Genomic DNA, 23,600 nt, shown 5'->3' on the forward strand with positions numbered 1-23,600 from the left:
AACAGAGTTTTCTGCCATGGGGATGAGTACAGAAGAGGCAGGATTACAAGTGGTTTGGGAAGGTTGGCTCCCTCCCAGGGAGGCCGACAGGGCCCAGGCAGCCGCATCTCTATCCCGGGGAGCCTTGTGCACATCTTTTCTGTGTGTGCGACGACACGAGTAGAGTTGGAAACTGTTGGTTTATGTATGAAACCATTGGCAAGCCTTTCCTGCAAGTAAATCTTCAGTAAATGTGGCCGTTTGTTTAGCTGGGTTGTTGTATTCACATAACTACGGTAGAGGGTGAGGGCACAGAGGATGGGCTGGCTTCCAGGGACATTTCTTTCTTTTTATTTTCTATTTTTTTAATTTTTTTCAATGTTTATTTTGCGGGGGGCGGTGAGAGAGGGAGGGAGGGAGGGAGGGAGAGGCAGAGAGAGAGGGAGACACAGAATCTGAAGCAGGCTCCAGGCTCCAAGCTGTCAGCACAGAGCCTGACATGGGGCTTGAACTCAAGAACCTTGAGACCATGACGTGAGCTGAAGAGAATGCTTAACTGACTGAGCCACCCAGGTGCCCCCCCCCTTTTTTTAAAGCTTATTTATTTTGAGAGAGAGAGAACACGAGTGGTGGAAGGGCAGAGAGAGGATGGAGAGAGAATCCCAAACGGGCTCCACACTGTCAGGACGGAGCCTAATGTGGGATTTGAACCTACGCATTGTGAGATCGTGACCTCAGCCAGAGTCAGCTGCTCAGCCAACTGAGCCACCCAGATGCCCCTCCACGGACATTTCTGAGGTAGAACTGACAGAATTTGGTGACCAATGAATGTCAGATGGAAGGGGCCCCACTAGAGGTGGGGGGGCATTGGGGGTGGCAGGGGGATTTATTATGTGCAGAATGGATGCGAGGTGATGCTATTCGCGGAGACTGTTAGGGAGATTAGAGCACGTGGGTTTAGGTATGAGCGCGACTTGAGGTGGTCTGATAGACCACTTTTCCAAGAGGCATAGGAAGATAGGAAGTTAGGGAAGAAGGAAGACTGGGGATGTGGTCAGGGTGAATGCTGGGGGCATATGTGAGGGACTTCAGGACACTTATAAGCTAAGGGGACAAAGGTGGAGAAAGTGAAAAATTAAAGGAAAAGCATGTACAACACTTTCCCCCAAACTTTGGCTCTTTGAACAGTGTCTGTCCCATTGGGGGCGTGTCTGCCAATAACTGGCAGTTGGGCAGTTGGCCAGATATGATTTACGATAAGGCATCGGTTTCACGAGAGGCGCCGTCTAAATGATTGCGCTCCACCGACTGCCAGGTTCCCTGCTGACAGTGAGCTGGGGGTCAAGAGATTCAATCACGTGCCACCACTTATAAATTGAAAATCAGTGGGGTGCAAAATGGATTACCATCAAAATCTATTCGGGTGCAAAACCAAATTTTAAAACCCCTAAACTTTAAAAATCCCTTCTTTCCGGATTCTTTGCGATCCCTGACACTGGGTTTCAATATCCCTCAGATATGCAAGCATCAGCCAACATGGCTGCAGGAGACCAAAGGTAGCAAGGAAGGGACCCCTCCAGTTGTTCCTTTCTTTGGGAATTTGCAAACGTGGTGGATTTATGAATGAATACGTTGGTAATTCTGTTAGATTCTCAGAGGCTGTGGTTCTCAAACTTAGGTGCACAACAGAATCACCTGGAGGGCTTCTTAAAATTCAGATTGCAGCTCTACCTTTGGGTTTTCGGTTCAGCAGGTCTAGGGTTGGGTCTGGGAAATTGGATTTCTAGCAAGTTCCCAGAGGATGCCGATGTCCCCGGACCACACTTTGGAACACTCTGCTCCACGATACAGACTTACTTTGATAATTGACTAGCAAAGCATGCCTTGCTAACTTAGCAGTAAAGGTTCTACTGGACCAGGTGTTGAGTGTGTGAAGGAGCCCGATTTTTTTTCCAAAACGCTTGAGAAGAAGAGGCTGGTTCAAGGAGATGGACATTGATTTGAGTGCTTTGTACTCAGAGATGAGGTTAGGACATGGGAGAGAGAAGAGGGAAGAGGCCTCTGTGGCTCACCATTCCGTAAGGTCGTGTGTGCTACAGGCACAGATGACCTCATTAAAGCAAAGCCTGTTCTGTATCAGTCTATGGGTACAAAGTGTTACTGTCTCTCTCTCTCTCTCTTTTTTTTAAAGTTTATTTATTTATTTTGAGAGAGAGAGCGAGCTTGCACAAATGGGGGAGGGGCAGAGAAAGAGGGAGAGAGAATCCCAAGCAGGCTCCATACCCCCAGTGCAGAGCCTGACGTGGGGCTCCAACTCACGAACCAGGAGATCATGACTGAGCTGAAGTCGGTCACTTAACTGGCTGAACAGGCATCCTTGTTACTGGCTCTTGATGCCGAATCTCTTCCCGTGACTTGAAAGTTGATTTTCTTAAGGTTAAAAAAACCACGGGCACTACTTTCTTAGCAAGCTTCGATTGGCCTAAACTTTGACTCTTCCCATCTCTGAATGATGCCAGAGAGGTATTTTTTTCTGTCTAAATCGATGGTGTTTGACTTCAGTTCTACACTCTTAAGAGTAGGCCTTACTTTTTGGGGTTAAAGTTACTGCCTTGTCTAAACTATAGGTGTCACCAGGCCTAATATGAAACCGGTCTCTTTCCTCAGGACAGAAAAATGGATCCCAGAAACTGCCCAGACATGGTTGCCGCCTCATTAATATTTGATTTCCTGTCTCTCTTTGCCAGGAGAAATTGAACGATGCACATACATCAAATACCACTACTCCTCAGCCACCATCCCCAGGAACCTCACTTTCAACATCACGAAGACCATCCGTCAGGATGAGTGGCACGCCCTTCGTAAGTACACCTGAGTTTCTTTCTTTGGTGGTGACCTTTGGAGGTCACGGAGGTTTGGATGCCCATCAACAGCTTGTTCCGGACAGTATGGGTGTACCTTTTAGGCGTGTGGACAGTCTCAGAGCAGGATGGTAATTCCTTAAACTGTCCATGCCTGGGGCTCAGAATTGCCTCAGTTGGTTTTGATTGCGTTAGATTTAAAGAGTTTGCTTCTAAAATTAAAAATGAAAACCCCCCAAAAACAACCCAAGAAACGAAAAAACAACCAACAGACAACGATTAGTAATCTTATGTCATTACCCAGGTAGACGTTTTAGATTTCACCTACCGAACAAAACCAGCTCCTGGGATCTAACTTCAGCGTGTCTCCGAGTTGCTTGGAGTATTATCATGGCAACCTGTAAAATCCCTCGTGTTATCCTTTCTACCTGGCGAGGCCAGCTGGGGGTTGCATACTGCAAAGCGTTGGCAGTATGCATCTGGGTGGGTTGCCAAGGGGTAGGATCTCGTCCTCGACTTACATGTTTCTGTTTTCCCAAGAATGAGAGTCTTTGGGACCCAGTTCGCATGTGATGACTCAGCAAAGATCAGAATATCTGCCTCCATTGTTTAGGGAGTTGCTTGGTCAGGGACCCTCTGAGACTTAAATCATGATAGGAGGATGGCTTAATGAGCAAACAGTTGCCGATTTTTATTTTTCTGTTCCATGGGGATATCCTGCTTGTCTGTGTCAGGGATGTTCTCATTTGCTGCTGGCATAGCTCTTCATGGGAACACATTCTTACTATTCTTAAGCTCTGTGCTGCCTCTCTTGAATTTGTCGGTTCTTTCCTATTGCAGTTTCCCCCCCGGATAATGTCACAAGGCTAAAAAAAGGAGGGTCTTATATTGTTGGTTAAATTGTTTCATTGGCTTAGAAGAAGGGTGAAGACCTCTTTCTTCCCTTTATTGTTGCCCAGTTATTTTTTTGCATGCATGGGTTCCACTGGGCATATTCCACTTGTTAGTTTGGCTTTAATCAAACAACCATAGGGAGGTGGGAGAGACAAGTAAAATTAAACCAGAGCAATGATTCATTGGTTTTGGAGGGGGGGAGGGAAGGAAGGGGAAGATTGTGACCATGTGTCTAGATGATTATTACTGCCACTGGCCTGAAATGATAGGGAAGGTATCAGTGGCTGGGAAGGCGTTAACAAATTGTTGCCTTCAGGCTTTGACATTGCTAGAGATACTAACCAGAGCATGGGGACAGAGCTAATGTTCCAAGTGCATTCCCATGTACTAGATACTGAGGTAGGCAAATCACATACTTCCTTAATTTTAATGTGAGATTTGCCTTAGAGATACTCATAATCAGGGTTGTTAATTTCTTTTTTGGAGGTAGATACTTATGGGGTCAAATACATAAATGACTAAAATGATTGCTTTACCTTGGTCTACTGTAACAGAAGCCCATAGTAGATGTTCAAGATTCGTGATAAGCCTTGTTGAATAACCACTTAAATATCACTTAAGTTATGGGGGTCATAACAGGATCGGAGAAGGAAGAAGTGCTTGGCAAAGCTTCGGTTCATATTTACTCATTCAACCCAAGCTACTGAGTTTTTTTCAATGTACCAGGCACATAGTGGATACTGAGGCCACAGGGAACTCTTCCAAAGAGCTCACATCTGGAGGTGGAGAAAGGCGGGGGAGGGGGAGAGACACATTCACAAAGCAAATAATTACAAGGTAGTGTGATAATTACAATACAGTATAATTGTTTTAAGCAATTAAGGTAGTTTTTCAGCAAGAAGGAGAATTATTTTAGTGTAGATTGCATGGAGGCATTTTGAGGGAAACCCAGAAGGATGCTATTGGCTGCACAGGGTAGATTTCAAATAGATTATCTACCGCAGCATCGCCGAAATTGTCCCATAGTGTTGGCAAAGATGGAGAGAGGAGGCTAATGCTACGGTTTGTGGAATCTTCTCTGAGTCCAGTGTCTCTGGGGTCCTTGTTCCAAAACTGTGTCGTGCCGTTGGGTTCTGCAAATGTAGTGTGCAGCTCATGCTTGTGAACAGATCTATTTTTAACCGATGAAAGCTATCTCAGCAACTGATAGGCAGCAGTTTTTGGCATCCCATGGTGGGTGAAGCGGGAGATCCTCTTTGGTGAGGGATTCATCTGCCTGTTTCACACAGTAGCCTAATGGGCTATTATTAAGCAGGCAGAAAACACTGGCCATTCCTGTCACCGATGACGGCTATTTTTAGCCAGGGCTGTTTTTAGTTCAGATGTAACATCTGAAGTTGGTGCTGAGTATAATTGGCAATGCTGGCATAATGGGGAAGGATAGTTAATGTCAGTTTTAATCTTCAAAGGTCAGGTATTGATACGAGGTGGGAAAAGGGCTCATAAGCCCCCTTTGAAATAAAGCAGAAACTACAAAGACTTGCAAACCCCTACGATCAAGCTTTGGAAATTAAAAAAAAAAAATCAGACTCTGATTTCTTATTAGAGAGTTCTGTACTCTTTAATACTACAAATGGGATAAAATAATTTCATTTGATACTAGGTTGGTTATCATTTTGAAATTTGACAAAAATATCTTACTCTCTATAACTTTTCTCAGTAGTAGTATTTGACAAAGGCGAGAAATTAAATTTATTTTTTTCTGAAACAACTGGCAAATATTTTGGACTTTGGTTAAACTGAAGTTATGCATTTTTCACTAGGAATTTGCATGTGGTTATCACCCATTGATGTGGGGATTTTTTTTTTTTTCAAATAGGAAAAGCACAATTTGGCTTAAAACTGTGCTGTGGTTTTTGAAGAGTGAACCCCAGCAGTGGCAGGCTTAACTGTTTGGCCGAGAGCTCATTGACTTCATGGTCAAGTGAATAGTAGGTGAAAGAATAAAATTATTTGTAGGTCACTAGGCTTATAAATCCAAGTGTAAAGAGATAATAGCCACTGTGGGGAATAAGGGTCAGAGTCCAATGTGTGTGTGTGTGTGTGTGTGTGTGTGTGTGTGTGTGTGTGTGTGTTTGAGGTGGTGGTCTCTGAGGTTCCAGTGGTGAGGTACTGTGTGTGCTTGTCCTTTCCGCCCTGGCCACCTTCCCACCCTGGTCAGACCTCCCCAGGAGAAGGCAGAACTCCTTCTGGAATTGGGACTGTCCCCTTACTCTGCCCAGGCCTGACAGTCCGCCTGGGGCAGCCCACTTGCCCTCCCATCTACCGGCTACCCTCCCATTAGGTGCCAGTGACACCGAGCGGCGGTTGTCCAGCCCCCATGCACCCTGGGTACACTACACTTCTGATCCAGGTCCTCCTGCCCCCACCCCCCTCAAGGGCTGCAGCAGGACAGCAAATGTCGCCGGGCCAATGAGGATGGGAACAGTGGCTGCAGGAGACGAGGTTGGCATTGCCACTCTCCGGATACTTTGTCTGGTTTTATGTTTTGAATATGACAAAATCAGATTAGCAGTGGTCAGGGAAGGCAGACTGGCACCTTAAAGAGCACTGCTTCCTCTTCTCACTAGAAAACATCCCCACAGGCTTTTCATGCTCCACAGTTGAGTCTCAGATTAGAGCCCTTGTCAGGAGAATTATGTGTCCTGCAGCCTCCAGAGGCCCCTGAAGCCATCCCAAGTGGCTTTGCCTTTGCTCTGTGTGCCACTGGCGTCCCTTTGGCATGCCCTCGTGGCCTAGCTGGAGGCCTGCACGTGGCCATTGGCAGGGAAAGGGGAGGTGGCGGGGAGGGGACCCTGGGTGGCCCCAGGAGGCTGAGGGAGCAGGGTCTGGGAAGATGTCACTGAGACATCAGTGCTTCTGCAAGAAGGAGCTGGCACAGGGTGGAGCTGTACCAGGCGACCCTGGGGAGGCCGGCGGGTGGCACGAAGGAGGAGCCTGCCTGGGGGATGCAGGGCAGGCGTCCAGCGGAAGTTGTGAGAAGGGTGACCCTTTCTTCCCCTCTGATCTCTGCTTTGCTGCTGCTGAGTTTCCCACCCAGTCTGGGCCCTAGGACTCCTGAGTCTCTGTTCTCGTGTGCTCAGGGTTTTTCATTCCACTCGGGGTTTTCAAGATGGAGCTTTCAGCTCACAGTTGATTGCCCCTGGCAGCCGGAATCAGGGAGCTGGGACTCCACTTCCCTGCAATCAGATCCTTTCCCTTATCTCTCAAGAGGCTAAGAGCCAAGAAAGCTAGAGTTTTTTGTTTTGCTTTTTTTTTTTTTTTAAAGCCTCCTTCTGTCAAGTCTGAAAGTTCAGTTAATTAGGTCGGATGGTCACACGGCACATTTCCAGCTGGCCAGGGAGGGAAAGAGAAGGAGGAATGATCTCCGACATCCCCGCTCCCCCATCCTCCTGAGGATGCTCCTTCAACAACACACGAACACGCTCACACAGTAGCTCTACAGAGTGGGATCGGGAGAAATAAGATCTGTAGTTAAAGAGGGAGGGAGGGAGGGAGGGAGAGGAAGGAAGGGCCATAGCGGAGGGAGACGGACGGACAGAGATGGAGCCTGAGACTGTAAAGGAGCAAGGACATTTCAGTGGATGTGCTGAAGGGGAGGAGAAATACAAATACACAAGTGTCTTGTCCAGTGTAGACCCTTGAGTGACACACCTGGCTTCCTGTCTCCAAGGCTGCCCATGGCGGGGGGATGGGGTGGGGTCGGGGGGCCTGTAGCCTAGCTCGGTCTTGCAGGCCAACCTCCACCCAGGCTGGTATATGGTGAGAAGCTCAGTCTGTCCTGCTGCTCTGGTGTGGATCTCAGGGCAGAGCCCTTAAGTCTGCTTGGCCAAGCCCTACCTGATCCCTCCTCTTGCCTCTTCTACACCCTCTCCTCTTGCCATAATTAGTGCATCCTGCCCCCGGACCCTAGTCTCCCTGCTGCTGCTGCTTGACTCCCTCTTATCATCCCCAGGTCATGCCCACCTCTTGTGCCCTAGGCTGCTTCTTGCTCTTCCCTGCTGGCCTCAGCCTTCTGGACTTGGACTTAGGCTGGCTCCTTGCCTGATGGCACTTGGCTTTTCCTTTCCCAGTGGACTCCCTGGCAGCTCCTGGACTAGCTTGTTCATCTACCCTCTGGACTTTCCTCCCATTCAGGCTTCTGGGCTCCAAGCTCAGGAGTTCCCTGGATGTCTGGTCCCTCCTTTCCCAGCCATCCCTGGTCACAAGATCAATGTCGTAGACCAAGGGGTTTGGGTTAAAAATAAAACAACGGTAATTATAACAATGACAACTACGTCTTTATTCACATCTGCTGCCATGCCCCTCAGAGAGTGGCTCAAGGTTTCCTCCTAGGAGCCCAGTCTGCATTGTACTGGCTCCTTTGCAGACAAAGTAACCAAGCTAGGGAGAAATGGGCTGCCTAGAGGTCTCACCTTGGCCTTGGAGGAATCTGAGACTTAGAATCCAGGTCTGAACTCCAGCGGACTCCCTCCAGCTATTACTTCCTTTCTGTTTTTGGCTGGTGTTATGTAAAACAGCCTAATGAGGTAAACATCCCAGACGTTAGAAGCTTAGGTCCCCTGCGGCGTCAGCCATTTTCCTTCCCCTGCATCCACATCTGAGCCCAGCCAGTGTGAGGCTCTTACTGTGTGCAGTCTGTTGTGAGCTGCCTTTTGCTTGCAAGACTGGCATCCATGGGGGTCATGACTAGCAAGAAACCATCCCCAGCATTGTGAAGGCTTGTTCGCACAGAAACTTAATCATCAGGGCATCACCGTATGTCACTTGGTATTCTAAAGCCTTTGCTTTTTGCAAACCATCTTTGCCTCCCTGCCCCTCCTAGCCCTTGCAGAGGATGTTGTAAATTTTTGAGGATACCCACAGGCTGCTCCGTGCCTGTCCCCCCCGCACCCCCCCAGAGCTCCAGCGGTTTTTCTGCAGCAAGCCAGGCAGAGAACACAAACCCCTTCATGTGATCTTGCACTGATAACCTGCCCTTGCCCTCGTAACTCCTGCCAGAACCCACCTTTTCTTCACAGCCTCCCCTGCCTGTCAAAAATTTGATGAACTTGTTTGTGCTTAAGGTGTTCATGTTTTCTTGGATTACTTTTCTAGATAGCATTTTTATTTTTCATAAGACCTAACCCAAAGGAAACAGTGAGGTGGTTAAAAGTAGTATGGAGATACTTAAAATCACGATGCATCTACAGCTGTCAATCCCGTCTGCTTAGATGGCTGGCCTGGCTGAGGGTCAGACGGGAATGGAGCGGACAAGGTGAGGGTTTATTTCGCCGTGGCTTTAGGAGGAAGGAAGGAAGGAAGGAAGCCTGGAGTAAAAGGTGGGGTAGAGTAAGGTACAAACCTTTCTGTTAAAGATGGGCCAACGATCCATATAGTGAAACAAATCTGAGAACGCTTCTGCTGGTGTAATTGCGGTTTTCAACCACAATTCATCCGAATGTACAGGTTCAAGTTTGTGCTGGGAATTAGTTGGAAGTCTGGCCTAGAGGCATTCTCTCAGCTTCTGCTGACTGGAAGTTGTTTTCTTCCGGCCGAGCGTAGTGATAGGGACACCACAAAGGAGATCTGGGCGCCACCCCACTGACTTCACCTCGTCCACTCGTTCATTTACTCATTCAATATTCATGGAGTACCTGTTCTTCGAGAAGGCCCATGTTAGGTGCTGGAGGGGATATTAAAAGGTATTCTGCTTTCCAAATTGGATGATCTATTTCCAGGTGCCAAGTTGGCAAGGGATCAGACTGCTTGTTGCTTAATGTTTATTGACTACCCATAGTGTGCAGGCTGATGCTGCTGCCGTGCACACATCATGGGTCCCGAATTCCACACTTAAGTCAGCAAGATTTCATTGTAGAGGGCATAAAAGCAAAATCCAAGCCCCAAGTACCATCCCGTGAAGGCATGGCCTGTTTTTGACAGCAAGGAGAATGTGGGGATCTAGGATCTGCCTCCTTTGGGGGAGCTGTCCTCGCTGTAGGTGCTGAAAAGAAAGCTCATTAGGGCTTGTGATTCTTCTTTCCAACAGCCAAGACTGTCAGAGCTCACTGTCCAGGCAAGCTGTAACAGGGAGGGGGAGGAACCAAACCAGAAACTGAGTATTCCAGTGTGCAGGGATAGCTCAACAACAGTGAATATGGGTTGGATGAGGTGTGTATGTCTGAGCAGCAGACACTTGCCATTATGGCAGTGGGTCAGTAGGTATGAATACAGTGGGTACTACTTTGGGGGTTCAGGGCTACATGCTTTCTACAGGTCCCACTTCTATAGGAAATCTAGAGCTTTAGTGAGTTAGAATAAGAGAATAACAGGGGCGCCTGGGTGGCGCAGTCGGTTAAGCGTCCGACTTCAGCCAGGTCACGATCTCGCGGTCTGTGAGTTCGAGCCCCGCGTCAGGCTCTGGGCTGATGGCTCAGAACCTGGAACCTGTTTCCGATTCTGTGTCTCCCTCTCTCTCTGACCCTCCCCTGTTCATGCTCTGTCTCTCTCTGTCCCAAAAATAAATAAATAAACGTTGAAAAAAAAATTAAAAAAAAAAAGAGAATAACAGGGGTGCCTGCATGGCTCAGTTGGTTAAGCATCCGACTTTGACTAGGTCATGATCTCACAGCTCGTGAGTTCAATTCCCGCATTGGGCTCTGTGCTGACAGCTCAGAGCCTGGAGTCTGCTTTGGATTCTGTGTCCCTCTCTCTCTCTGTCCCTTCCCCGCTCAGCTCTCTGTGTGTGTGTGTCTCTTTCTCTCTGTCTCTCAAGAATAAATTAACATTAAAAGAATATTTAAGAAATAGAGAATAGTGGTTGAGAAAAACCTACTTTTAATATCTGGGATACACGGATCAGGGGTACCACGCCTTGAATAAGATAGGAGATCATTTTAGTAAAAGCAGCAGTCTCAAACTGTGATGAGGATTGGTCCTGGGCTTTGGGGGTGAGACTGATTCTGAAGATGGTAGGACTATGAGGAGGGTATGTGAGAGGCATCTGGGCATCAGAATGGCTTAGCAGAAAAAGTAATCAAGTTCTGTATTTTGTGGTAAAGGTCCTATGAGAGTCCAGACCAGTGCTACTCAAATGTGGTCCATGGACCATCATCTGTGAACTCCTTAGAATGTGGATTTGTGGGCCCCAGTCCAGGCCTATTGAACTAGGATCTCTGAAGTTTGGGAACTCTTGGTCTGGGGACATGGGTGGGGCTGCAGTGGTCATTGAAAGCTCAGGGAAGGACAGAGTAGGAGTGGGCTCTGGATGGGAATCAGGAGAGGAAATGTTGCATCTAGCATAACCTCTCCCACAGAAGCAGGACTTGTAACCTGTTTGTGTATTCCTTGTCATTGGTTGATTGATTGTAAGAGAGCATGTGTGAATGTGAGTGGGGGAGAGGGGCACAGGGAGAAGGAGAGAGAGAATCTCAAGCTGGCTGCACACCGAGTGCAGAGCCCGATCTCAAGACTGTGAGATCATGACCAAGAGTTGGACGCTTAACTGACTGAGCCACCCAGGCGCCCCATTCTTTTTTTATGTATGTATGTATGTCATCTATTTCTAGAGGTGAGGTGCATTTTCTTTGCCCATCTTTCTGCATTATGTGTTATTAGCATCCTCCTGACATCTAGCCTGAAACCTCTTTGTTGTATCTCCAACGTCCTCTTTCCTTCAGCAACCAGCTTCAGGCTCCACTGCAACTTGGGGACACTGGATTGAGTTCTAGCTCTGTCACTGTTTAAGCATACGACCCTGGGCAAACTATGTAAGTGTTTTAAGCCCAATACGCTCATCTGTAAAACAGAGGTAATAATACCTGTCTTGAGAGTTATTATAAAGTTTAAATTAAATGAAATGATTCATGTGAAATCAGTCGGTAACTCTGGAAAGCCTGATACCAAGCAGCATTAGGTGCTATTATTATTGGAATGCAGAGTTGTGTCAGGCATTGAGATCCCCGTAGGATGTGGGGGAAAAGCTCTAAAATGGCATTTTGTGGACTTGGGGGCTTTTCTAATGAACTCTACACAGGCTGTGCGGGTGAATGGATCTGTTGTAGGTTTGCTGTCTGCACAGGTGTATGTGATGGGAGCATCAGGTGTTCACAGTGTGGGAGTAGAAAGTGGCTGAGAGTATTATGTGCTGAATGGCAACAGTGTGGCATATTGTGAAAGGAATTTCAGAGCAGAAAATCATCCATGTTTGGGATCCTCAGTGGGATACCAGTAGCAGAAGCAGCCCTCTAATTTATCAGTTGTGTCCGATAAGAATGTAGTTTAGACAGTAACAGGAGTCTCTAAAAGAAGATTTACATACTAAGTGTCTAAGAAGTAACATTTTCAGAGCTCTGAAGATAAATACACTGTGAGTACATTTGTACTGAAATTGTTGAGGGGAGCACGGAAATGATTCTCCTGACTGTTGTAGCCCAGCCCTGCCTCTCAGGGAGGCAACAATTTTCAGTCTGTACTGTGATCAGATGCCTTTCTATGTCTGAAGTGAAAAAATATATCCCCAACGTGGATACTTCCAGAGTGTTGGGGATATTGGGCAAGGAGGAGGGTCTAGAAAAAGGATAGTGATGTGGTTAGGGTTGAGGGGGAGGTGTCATATTCCTATTCTGGAGGAAATATACTCCTTATTTTCAACTCAGTGCCCATTATGGGCTATGGGGTGGTGCTGGCTGTGGTCATGGATTCTGCCATTCTGTGTTATCAACCAAGGAGAAACAAGAATTGCAGGGAGATAGGTTGGCCTTGAAGATAGCTTATAACCTACCAGTTGGGTGAGAGTTGAGTTATAGTTCTGCCTGGCCTGAGTCCCCTTGAGAGTCAGGAATGGGCATGAGAATTGGTAGAAGTGTTCTGTAGCCATGACCATTGGAAGATGATGGAACTTGAATCCTAACAACAGGGGTTTTAGGGAAGCAGTGAGGATCTGAAGTATAAGGTCCATGGAGTGGGCAGAAGGCAAGAACCAGATCCAAAGTGAAGGTAAGGTGGAGTACCTGAGACATTACCTTACCTGAGAAGGTAAAGTAGGGTCACCTGAGACATTAAGAAGCACTTCTGAGTCCAAGACTCTGGCATTGCTCATCAAGTCATATTTAGTGATTGGCAGTGTTGGCTGCTGGGACAAACAATCCCCACATTTCTCTGTTCATGACTAAGAAGAAAGGGTGCATAAATTGATCAGGTTTAAGGACATGCTTTTGGCCATCGTCTTAGTCATGGAGTTACCAGGCTGAGCTAAAATGTTGGGTCCTCTGATATTATTTTGGAAGCTGACCCCTGCTGGAGTTAGGCTTTGAGGCTGATGTTCTCTGCCACTTGTATTCTTCTTTGACTTTTGCTGATATGGACTCTGGCTTGAGCTTGGAGGTCATAGTAGGCCAAGAGACTTGCCTGGTTCTGAGTAATTCAGGCTTACCTAAAGTAGTTCTCCATGGAATTCAGCCTTGCTCATGTAAAACTATAATTCTGTGTGTAGAAGGTAGGAAGTGGAGCTAAGTCTTAGCCAAAAATAACGTGTTACATGTCTTGCTTCCCTCTGTCTCCATATCTATCTTAGGAGTCTTCCATGGAAGGTTGGTATAGACTACAATTAAAACATTCTTAGATTCTTTGTAATTCAACATTCCAACCAACACTCCATCCAGTAGAATTTCCTGGAATGATGGAAGTGATCTATAAATCTTCATTTCCCAATATGCTAGTCTTAAGCCACATCTGACTGTTGAGCTCTTGAATTAGGAGTAGTGCAACTAAGCAACTGAATGTCTGTTTAACTTAAATTATCACACATGGCCGGCAGCTACCATATTGGACAAGGTAAATTGTAAACTATTAATTATGAACATTTACACGTTAAAAACAAAACCTTACAGGTTTTCTGTGTGCCCCAGCCATTTTCAGGGGGATAGGAATGCACATTCCCTCAGGTCACCCAGATCCTTACTTGCCACATTCCCCTTGGGCTCCCAGAAGCCCCAATCACAGAGCTAATTGGGGTGTTCGTAGGCTTTTCTGCTGGTCTGTACCATGTGCAGGTAAAGAGAGGTAACAGGGAAAGGATCTCATCATTACCCATGCCGAATCTGGGCCAGGTTGTTGCAGGTTGGGTTTCCCAGGAAGATTTTGAGATGGGAGTTTTGCAGGAGGAGGTTCATTAATGAGTGCCCTTAGGGCCCATTTCTGTGGTAAGGAAGGGGACAGAGCCGGGTTTGACAGAGGGAGAAGTCAAGCTATAATGCAGGCCCAGTGACCCCTCCCTCCCAACAGGGCTCTAGTTCTACAATTGGCCCTTCAGTTTTTCCAGAATTGGGTAGAGGTGGCTAAGTCTTATCTTCCCACCCTAGTTACTTCTTGGATGTGGGCTACCATAATAGGGGTAGCTTTGGGCCTGCAGCTCTCTGAGTAATCCCCAGAGGGGCTGACCCCTGATGGCCAATCGCCCTCTCAGAACTGGGGCAATAAATCCTTCCAAGATGGGGGTTCTGGGCAGTGCACATGGTATGTGGTGTGTAGGTGTTTGAGGTAATTCTTTGAGGTTGCCAATGTGGTAACTGAGACTCCAATGGACCATCTCACCCACAGCTGTAGTGGATAAGAGACAGCGGTGCAACTAGAGCCCAGGCCTTTTTGGCTGCAAAATTCAGGCCCTTTCCTCACCCCAAGGAGCCCTTACCTTTATTGGACACGTCTACTCACATTCTCTCCTCCCCTCTGTTTTCCCAAGTATGTTTTCTTAATTTCATTATCCTACAGGACAGCCCTACTTCATCCTCTCCTGCTTTCTACTGTCAGTGATACCCTCCCCCCATTACCTAAAGTAAGTGAAGACCCTTCCCCATGAGCCTCCAGGCTAGCTACCCCTCCTCGCAAGAGCTCCAGTGTTCAAAAGAAATGAAGAACGCTATTTATTTTCCCCTCTGGTTTTTTTTTTCCATTTAATTACTGGTATCACAACAGTTTTTTTTTTCTATTGCTTTTCATTGTAAATGTATAGTATTTAATCTACATTATGAGTTAAATAGGCTTTTGTGGACTAGCCTAGAAACCCAATCATTTATAACAGACATGACTTCTCTGGAAATGGGTTCTGAATTCTAAATAACTGACTTACAAATGAGGATTTAGCACGGAACTCATTTCAAAGCTGGAGACTGTCTTTCTACTTTCTGGGCGGTTTGCCTCTGAATGGTCTTACCGCCTCCCTTCTTTCTGCATGTCAGGCTGGGTCCCCCGAACCAGACACCCTCAATGGGGTGGCAGGCACAGACTCCTCCTTGGTCTCTTGTTCTCAGTCCATAACCAGCTGTTGATACACAATTAATTAATGCCCCATGGTATGTCTTGTGCAGGCTTATCTAAATCCAGGAACCCAACAGAGAGACCGCAAGCATCCTTGGCCTTGGCATCATTCAGTCTCAGTCCTGCCTCTCAGTTCGCATTGATAAAATAGACTAATTATGTAAGATTTCCCTGAGGCTCTTTGCTTGGGCACCTAGCACCAAATTAGAAATGAGCAGTCAGAGGTGTGTGTGTGTGTGTGTGTGTGTGTGTGTGTGTGTGTGTCCTTCTGAGACTGAGAGACTGCTGAACAAGGGTGTGGGTGTGGAGGTGACCCCACATGGGATGACATCAGCGTTCGTATTCCACACGCCACCTGACCCACCACCTCACTCCTGGAGCTTCTAGATGCTGCACAGTTGCCAGGGAAACCAGGAAAAGGAGCTGTACATAAGCTGTCTCCCAGAGCTCAGGGCACATCCTCTTGGGGGTATAGCAGAAGAAAGGGCGTGTTTCTTCAGGCCCTGAGTTGAAGGGAAATGCCGACTTGAAGCCAGCACACCCCCTTATGCTGCCCCTGTCTGGTTCTGTCCATATGTCACCCTAGCGTTGCATTGTGGACTCCCAGCCTGTGCCCTCCCCCATCCCACCTTGCCACCAGCTCCTACCCCAAAGGGATCTTTTCACTTCCTGGAAGTAAAAATTACTTCACATCAGCAAGAGAAGGGACCTCTGATTTATGGTTAAGGGCTGAAATCCAGTTACTGTTTAGCTTGGCAGAGCTAACAGAAATGTGCAGAAAAAAAAAAATTACTAACTCTGTTTCATTTCCTCATTAAGTTGAAAGAGAAGGACCTGGATCCTGAGTGTTTACAGTCCTGGTCAGAGCTTTGAAGCTCTGGTTAATGAAGAGCCATCTTTGCTTGTTCCTGGAATGACCTGGCAGGACCTTCATTCCCAGTGTTGACTGAAGGCCTGTGGTATGCACGATGGGGCAGCGAAAGAGAGGCCTTCGAGGGGCCTGCCACCTACTTGAGAACCTAGAACAGTGACGGCAACCTAGGATAGCAAGCACCGGTGCCATGGGTCGTGGGCAAACAAAATGCTGTTAGCAGTGTTCAGAGGAGGAAAAGACCATCTCAGCCCAGGACAGTGGGTCAGGAATAGTGGCACTTGAAATGGCCCCAAAATATGTCATTCATTAAACTTGAGTTCCTATCGTTTCCAGAAACCACTCTAGGCACTAGATGAAAGAAGGTGGTTTCTCCTCTCACAGACCTTGTACTCTGGTGTAATTACTACCCTTGTTGAATGCTTCACATGGGCCCATAGCTGTACTATGGCCCTGGCATGCCATTATTTTTACTTAAATCCCAACTGTCCTATGAGGAGCGTATCTTTTCTATCTGTCTTACAGTTGAGGAAACTGAGGCTTTCTAGAGTTTATGTAACTCATGGTGTGAACGATAGGACTTGAGGATGCCTTAGGAAAGTGATCTATCAATGTGTATGGGATGGATGGAGATGGGTGGCTTCTGACCCTGAGGAAACTTCCGTGATTGTCCGGACCTGATATCTCGTGGTCTGGATAGACTCAGCAGTGGAAATCTGAGACTTGATCAAACAAGGAGTAGAAGCTAGCTGTTGAGTTGGTGTGCTTGTGGGGGAGGGGTGAAATTCTGAGGTGTGTGGCAAAGGTCTGAACAAGTTGGTTTCTGACTCATTCCCCATTAGAATATAGCAGCTGTCTTTATCTCCATGAACAGTTATCAGCACTAACTAGGGGCATGGAAAATGGGGAAGGGAGCATTCTTAGAAGCATAGGGAAGAATTAACTGTATTTTGTGGAGCTTACATTTCTCTTTCCATACATGGAAATAAGGCATACTCATTACATTCAAAAGCTAATTCAACTTTGGCATCTAATAAATGCATGAATCCTATCTCTTTGGCCTTGTAGTCTTAAGGCTAACAACCATTTTCATTCTTTTTATTAAGCAAGACCCCTGTGGGGGTCTTCAATGTATAAAAATTAGTTTTCTTATGTATTTGTTATATTTAAATAAATTTAAATGTACCAGGCTCTTCAAAATTATTGTCGAGGATGGAATTGTCAACTGCAACCCAATTCACAAATTCACTAATTACTGATGAACTCAGATTTAAGAAGGTGGTTAGATTTTCTCATATCTTTTAATTTTAAACACTGGTTTCTCACCTAGAGATCGTAGGCGGGGTGGAATCAATGAGTGGCTATTACTTACTCTCAGAAGATGGGGGTCTTCTGCCTTGCCCAACTGGAGCTGTGAATAATTCACCATGATCCCAGGCTCCTTTTTCCTTCCTTGAGGTTGAGCCCATTAAAATTGCATGATCAGGGGACACTGGCAAGGACGTGATTGGCACCCTCCATATCGGCTGCCAGAAACTTCAACAGAGTCTTAAAACAACCTCAGCTCTCATTCTGGGGAAACTGAGCTGCCACGGGTGGGGGTGGGGGTGGTGATGGCCAACGGGTGAATGAAGAACGTCGGGGAGGAATAGCCAGGTGTCCCCTTTATATGCGGTGGTTTTCCTGAATTCCCCTGACAGTCATCCTGGGGGTACATAGAAATGGAATGCTGTCTCCATGCTCACTATTGATCAACTTAGTCGTTATCGTCAGCCTCGTCATTAAGTATTTATAGTTTACTGTGCACAAGGTAAGTGCTGAACAGATGGGGCCCTCTTCTAGAAGCTTTCCAGGACTACCTAATTCATCTCCTTCAGTGAGATGGGATCTCCAGAGAAAGCATCTATAGCCAATTGGTCACAGTCATTACTATGTTTTTTTTTTGGTGGGGGGGGGGCAGGAAGGGGGTGGGACTTGATGCCACTCTGAAGGATTTTTTCAAATAATTTTGACAAAGGCTGTGGTTCTTTTGAAACTTTTTTTTTTTTTTTTTTTTTTTTTCTCATAGCTCAATGTATCACATTTGTAGGACCGGCTAGGATTCAACTTGGAGGCTGAAAATGGTGGGAACCAAGTGAGACTTAAGTGCCAGGGACTCAGCTCAAGTTTATTTAACAGTTGTCACAGATTGAAACCTAGAGTTAATGCTGGTTAATCTTGAAAGGAGAGAGGAAATCTGAAACAGAGCTTGTCCCCAAGGGTCGTTCTGGGCAGCAAGCATTTGCCTATCATCTGAATCCTTTAAATCTCTGTTGTAATCCTGCCCTGTAACCACCTGCCCAGTCCCTTTTTCTTCCTCATGAGATGAATGTTTACCCCTCCTTCCATTTGATCTCTTTTTATCATCGACTTATTTCATTTCTCCTGATCAAAATAAAATATAATAGAAAAATCTGACAGAGAAGTGTAGGAGAGCAGGAAAACCTCATCTAAAATTCCACCACCAAGCAACAAATTGCCTGTCGTGCAAATATCCTTTAGCATTTCTTTCCATGATGTAAATAATAGTTTATGTATAATTTTGTATCCTGAGTTTGGTTTATAGTTATAAGCATTTCCTTTTGTCACCAAAACTTGCTATAAGCTCAATTTTAATGGCATAACAGTCTACCATATGAGTACGCATAATTTACTTAACCTTTCCTGTATGGTTAAATGTTTATGTTTTGCTGGTCTGGGGCTGTTAGGATAATACTGTAATGATCATCCTTGTGCATAAATCTTTGACAATAGTTTTGATCATTTGTTTAGGATAAACCAAAACAGGGATCATTGGCTCCAGAGACGCCTGTATTTTTTTTTTAGGGTCTTGGTATGTAATGCCAAATTGCTTTCCAGAAAATTCCAGCTGGTTTGGTCTTAACCTGAGTTTACCTACATTGAGAATTCTTTTTTTATTCAAGTATATTCTAATTTGATGAGAAACAGTCACTCATTTTTGAAAATTTCATTTCTGTGATCATGAGAAGGGTTGAATGGTTATTAGCCATTTGTGCTTCTCATTTTTCAAGTTCTGTCTTCATTTTCTTTGTCTTTACTTTCCTATTTTCTTCTTTCCCCTCCAAATTAATCCTTTCAGTATGTGTGCCACTTAGCCAAGGGCTCCTTTTCTAGTCCCTCCCCCCCCTTCAACCTGCCACTCCCTCCCCCTCTACCCCCGATTTAATCCTTTGCTTCCTCTTTTAGTGTTTCTTTCTCTGGGCTAAAGAGGTTGACAGCTTCTGGATTGGACGCACAAAGCCCTAATGGGTGCTCAGAAAATGAAGTCCAGTAGCTTAAATGGGTTCGGTAACATTGGCATTTTATGGCTCTTGGAGTCGGTTGATACTTGGGGAAATGCCAAGAGGAATGAAACCTTGTTTTGTTCACATCTGGTATCTCCAGCGCCTAGAGCGGAGCTGGTACGTACAGAGAAGGCAAGGCGCTTAGTGCGTATTTGTTGAATGAATGGACAGCACCCGTTCAAGTGTGTGGCTGCTTTGCAGTGATTTGGCCAGCCTGACCCACAGCTCTAACTCTGAGCTCAAGGAGAGAACAAAAGGGCTGTGAAGAAAGTTTGGCATTTATCTACATTTTGCAATTTGTACAAAAGTATAATTAGATTTCTTTTCTAGAGGTGATCCGTTAATGTAATCAGCGATTGCAGTTACTCAGAATGTAACAAATTGCTGATGTGTCATATAAATAAACACTTGCTTAGTGAAATAATTCTGCACCCAGTACCAGCCATTTCTTTCTTCCCCCCCCTTTTTTTTTTTTTTTTGTACGAGACCTGGTACCTCCCTCTTCTGCAGCATCCCCCTCTGGAGACAGAAGCCAGGCCTGCTCCTAGGAGGCAGGAAGAGCCCTTTCAGTCCCTATATATTGGGTGGGAGGCACACAGCGGCTTATCTCCCACCATCAGGTGGCTGGTGGTGCTTCAGGTCACTGACCACACACTCTAGTGAGCATTGCTTTTCCGTTCAACTTAATTCTTAGTGAAAATAAAAGGAGGAGTGTGAACGTAGCACCAGTTAACTCGTGTAAACTTAGGGGACCAACTTCCCGACTTGGTCCTTTTATAACTTCGGTTCCTCCTTCTCCTTCCGGGAAGCTTTCCCCAGCCCTGTGGTGGTCATGGATCTCCAGCTGTCTGCCTTTCACAGTGGGTAGGCCCAGCAGGGGCCCTGAACCTCTTTCTCCAAGGCCCTTGGGGATCCACCAAACCCTGGGAAGCAGGAAGCTGGTCATGGGAACTTCATGGCCTAGTTGAGAAAACTTGGGGAGTTCATCCGGGTACAGCCATAAGCTGCCCTCCCTTAGAACCAGGGGGAAATAGAGGATGTCCGTTCCCTGGGTTGGAGAGTTCTTCGGTAACCTGGAGCAGAGGGAGGGAGAGAGTGCTGATTCACGTGTGGTAATCCTGGAGGAGTCCGTCGATTCTGAGATGAGGTCTCAGCCTTCCTCTCTGTCCAGGGTTGGGTGACCCTCCTGCATGTATTGCTCTCAGCACGCTTTTTACTTTCCATTACGGTTGTTTACTGCAGTGCCTCTCTACTCTGGGGCAAGGATCACGTCTTACTCATGTTTTAATCCCAGTATTTAGTGTGATGTCTGGCAGACAGGCATGAAGAACATTTAATTAATTAAAAGAAGTTGAGGTGCACCTGGGTGGATCTGTGGGTTGAGCGTCCGACTCTTGGTTTGGGCTCAGGTCATGATTTCACAGTTTGTGCTGTCAGCTCAGAACCTGCTTGGGATTCTCTCTCTCTCTCTCTCTCTCTCTCTCTCTCTCTCTCTCCCTCCCTCCCTCCCTCCCTCTCTCTCTCTCTCTCTCTCTCTCTCCCTCCCTCCCTCCCTCCCTCCCTCCCTCTCTCTCTCTCCCCCTCCCTCCCTCCCTCTCCCCACCCCCCCTCAAAAATAAACAAATCATATTAAAAAAAAGTTGAGGGGCACCTGGGTGGCTCAGTTGGTTAAGCGTCTGACTTGATTTCTGCTCAGATCGTGATATCACGGTTTGTGAGTTGAAGCCTCGCATCAGGCTCTGTGCCAACAGCACGGAGGCATTCTCTCTCTCCTTCTCTCTGCCCCTCCTGTGCTGTAAATTAATAAAACTTTAAAAAAAAATTAAAAAGTTGAAAAGCATGAGAGTGAAATTGTTGAGGGCAGTGTTGGCCTAAAGCATGATGGTGTGGGCTCAGAATTGTGGTGGGTAGATTTGACATTGCTCTCAGCTGGGCAGACTCCGTTCTGAGGAAGAAGTTTTCCTGTTTTCCATATTAACCCTGGAAACGTTTCTCAAGGTGATGGTCCATTGTAGCTTTTGCTCTGTTTCAGGCTGGTCCTTCTCAGCGGTTCCTCTGTGTCTCAGCACAGACAGACGTTGGAAGTTTGACTTGTGGGTTTTGGGATTCCCGTGTCCCCCTGGGTATGTGTTTTGTCAGGGAAGGGTCTTAGCCTCTTGCCACACAGATACTTCTAGGGAGCTCAGTGTTTGGCAAGCCCAGAACACTTTGACTTAATACCTTTTGCTGGTCAAAAGGATGTTGGGAGTTACACGTATCCCTGTGAGTTCTCCACCGAAAAGTACTTCTCCTTTGTGACAAATTGGCAGAGCTTAGTTCAACTTCTTTGAGTCTTGGTTTACTTTGTGTGCATCTTTGTCTCCCACCTGAAGTATTCCCCAGGGCAGAATTCCCGAATTGTGATCCCAGGGCCACCAGTACCAGGCCCATCTGAGTGGGCTTGCAAAAAAACCCCAAAACAAACTAAATTCTTGCCTTGCCAGTTCAAACTACTGAATCAAAATCATAAGCAGAGTCTGGGACTTGGCATTTTAACAAGCTCTGAAGATTATTCCTATGTGCTACCTAACGATGGAACAGTCCCCCCCCACCCCCACCCAGGGCATAGGCTGTTTGTCTCCTGAGGAGCACTGGTCCTAAGAAATGTCTGGTCTAGATGGCAGCAAGGGGCAGTAACCCTTTCTGCAGCCTGCCTCTTGTGGACCCATAGTTCTGTATGAAGCCTGCAACGTGCATTGTGGGGGTTGAAATATGAATAAGATGCTGCCTCGGTCCTCTGTTACAGTTTATGCTGTGTGTATATTCGTACATAAATTACTTCAGTAAAGGGCACACAGGATGAAGTTGGGATGATCTGGTGAGTTTTGGAGGTGGGGGTAGTATTCAAATAGGACCTTGAGGGGAATGGCTAGAACTTCCCAGGCAGATATAGGAAACAAAGACTTTCTAGACCCATGCAGCAGCTTGAGGAAAGTCTTGGAGACATGGAGGCCGGTGAGATGTCTGGGCGGCGGTCGGGAGTCCCATGTGGCTAGAACGGAGAATGCACAAGGCTTTATGGTGGGAGGAGAGAGGAAGGAGGGGTAAAACTCAGGGACATCAGGGTTTTCTTTGTCCAGTGTAGCCCTGAGACATTTCCATCAGGATCACTTGGGACCACATCCTCGAGATACAAAACCTGGTCCAGCGGTTTGCATGACCATTATATTTCCCCACACTTGAGTTAATAAACCCTTTTGTTCTTCGTTCATCTCCTACCCTCTGCCCTCAAAATAGTGGTGTGCCATCTGCACTCGGTTCTGTATGGCAGAGCCGAGCCCCGGTGAGAGAGCGGAGGACAGACCGAGAAGAGACCGTGTGGTCAGTTCTGCTTTGTCTCTGCTACTGGAGGGACAGACGTGGGAGGTGAATAATCCAGAACAGTGGGTGATGCAAAAGGCATTTATATTTGGCTTTGAAATGCGCGGTGTGATTTCTGGCAGCAGGAGCAACAGATTTACCTTCCTAATTAGGCAAATATTCAAATGAGTTGGCACTCCCTGAACACATGCCACCCAGTTCCAAGACTGTATAAAAGAAGGCTTACCAATTTTCATTTTAATATTTACATTAATTATGTATTAATATTAATTATTACAATAATGCTGGTTAGACTGTTCTGGAGTGTTTCTGTGCCAAATGGACTTCTACTTGCACGTCTTCATCTGTGGTTGATTTTTCATGAAGCTGGGAATAACTTCTACCAAATGCAGAATCCTTGGCTAAAGCTTTCTGATTTATTGTGGTCAGAAATATGTTAATAACGGTTTCTTGGTTGGCATAGAATGCTGGCTTGAAGGATGGTTTCTGTGCCCGCGTGGCAGCGTCCACAGTAGGCTAGAAAAAGCTACTCATCGTTCTTATTCCCTTTTGAACTTTAGTTTCCAGTAAAGTACAGTCAGATGTAAATTATGCGATGTACTCTCAGCCCATATGTAGACAGAATGGAATTTATAACCATCAGTAAAAGCATTCATTTTTAACTTATTAATCTCATCGTGGAGTTTTATAGATAGTGGTGACATCTGAGCTCATCTAATCAAACTTTATCATTTTAGTAATGAGGAGGCCCAGAGAAAATTAAGGATGTTGAGGACAAAATGCTCAAAGTGTGTGGGGCGCCTGGGTGGCTCAGTTGGTTGAGCGTCTGACTTTGGCTCAGGTCATGATCTCGCGGTTCGTGGGTTTGAGCCCCGTGTCAGGCTCTGTGTTACCAGCTTGGAGCCTGGAGTCTGCTTCGGATTCTGTGTCTCCCTC

General features: G+C 46.4%; 1 protein-coding gene across 1 annotated transcript in view; it reads left to right on the forward strand.

Moving 5' to 3' along the window:
- TMEM178B (transmembrane protein 178B) overlaps window positions 1-23,600 on the forward strand; it is a 366,236-nt gene that overhangs the window by 115,724 nt on the left and 226,912 nt on the right. The window contains exon 2 of the mRNA XM_047095478.1: window positions 2,727-2,840. Coding sequence (XP_046951434.1) covers window positions 2,727-2,840 — 114 coding nt within the window. The remainder of the gene's footprint in view (window positions 1-2,726; window positions 2,841-23,600) is intronic.

The sequence above is a fragment of the Lynx rufus genome, unplaced genomic scaffold, assembly GCF_022079265.1.
Source record: "Lynx rufus isolate CCGP_SWC_20201006 ecotype Redwood Valley unplaced genomic scaffold, mLynRuf1.p SCAF_4, whole genome shotgun sequence".
NCBI classification, from domain to species: domain Eukaryota; kingdom Metazoa; phylum Chordata; class Mammalia; order Carnivora; family Felidae; genus Lynx; species Lynx rufus.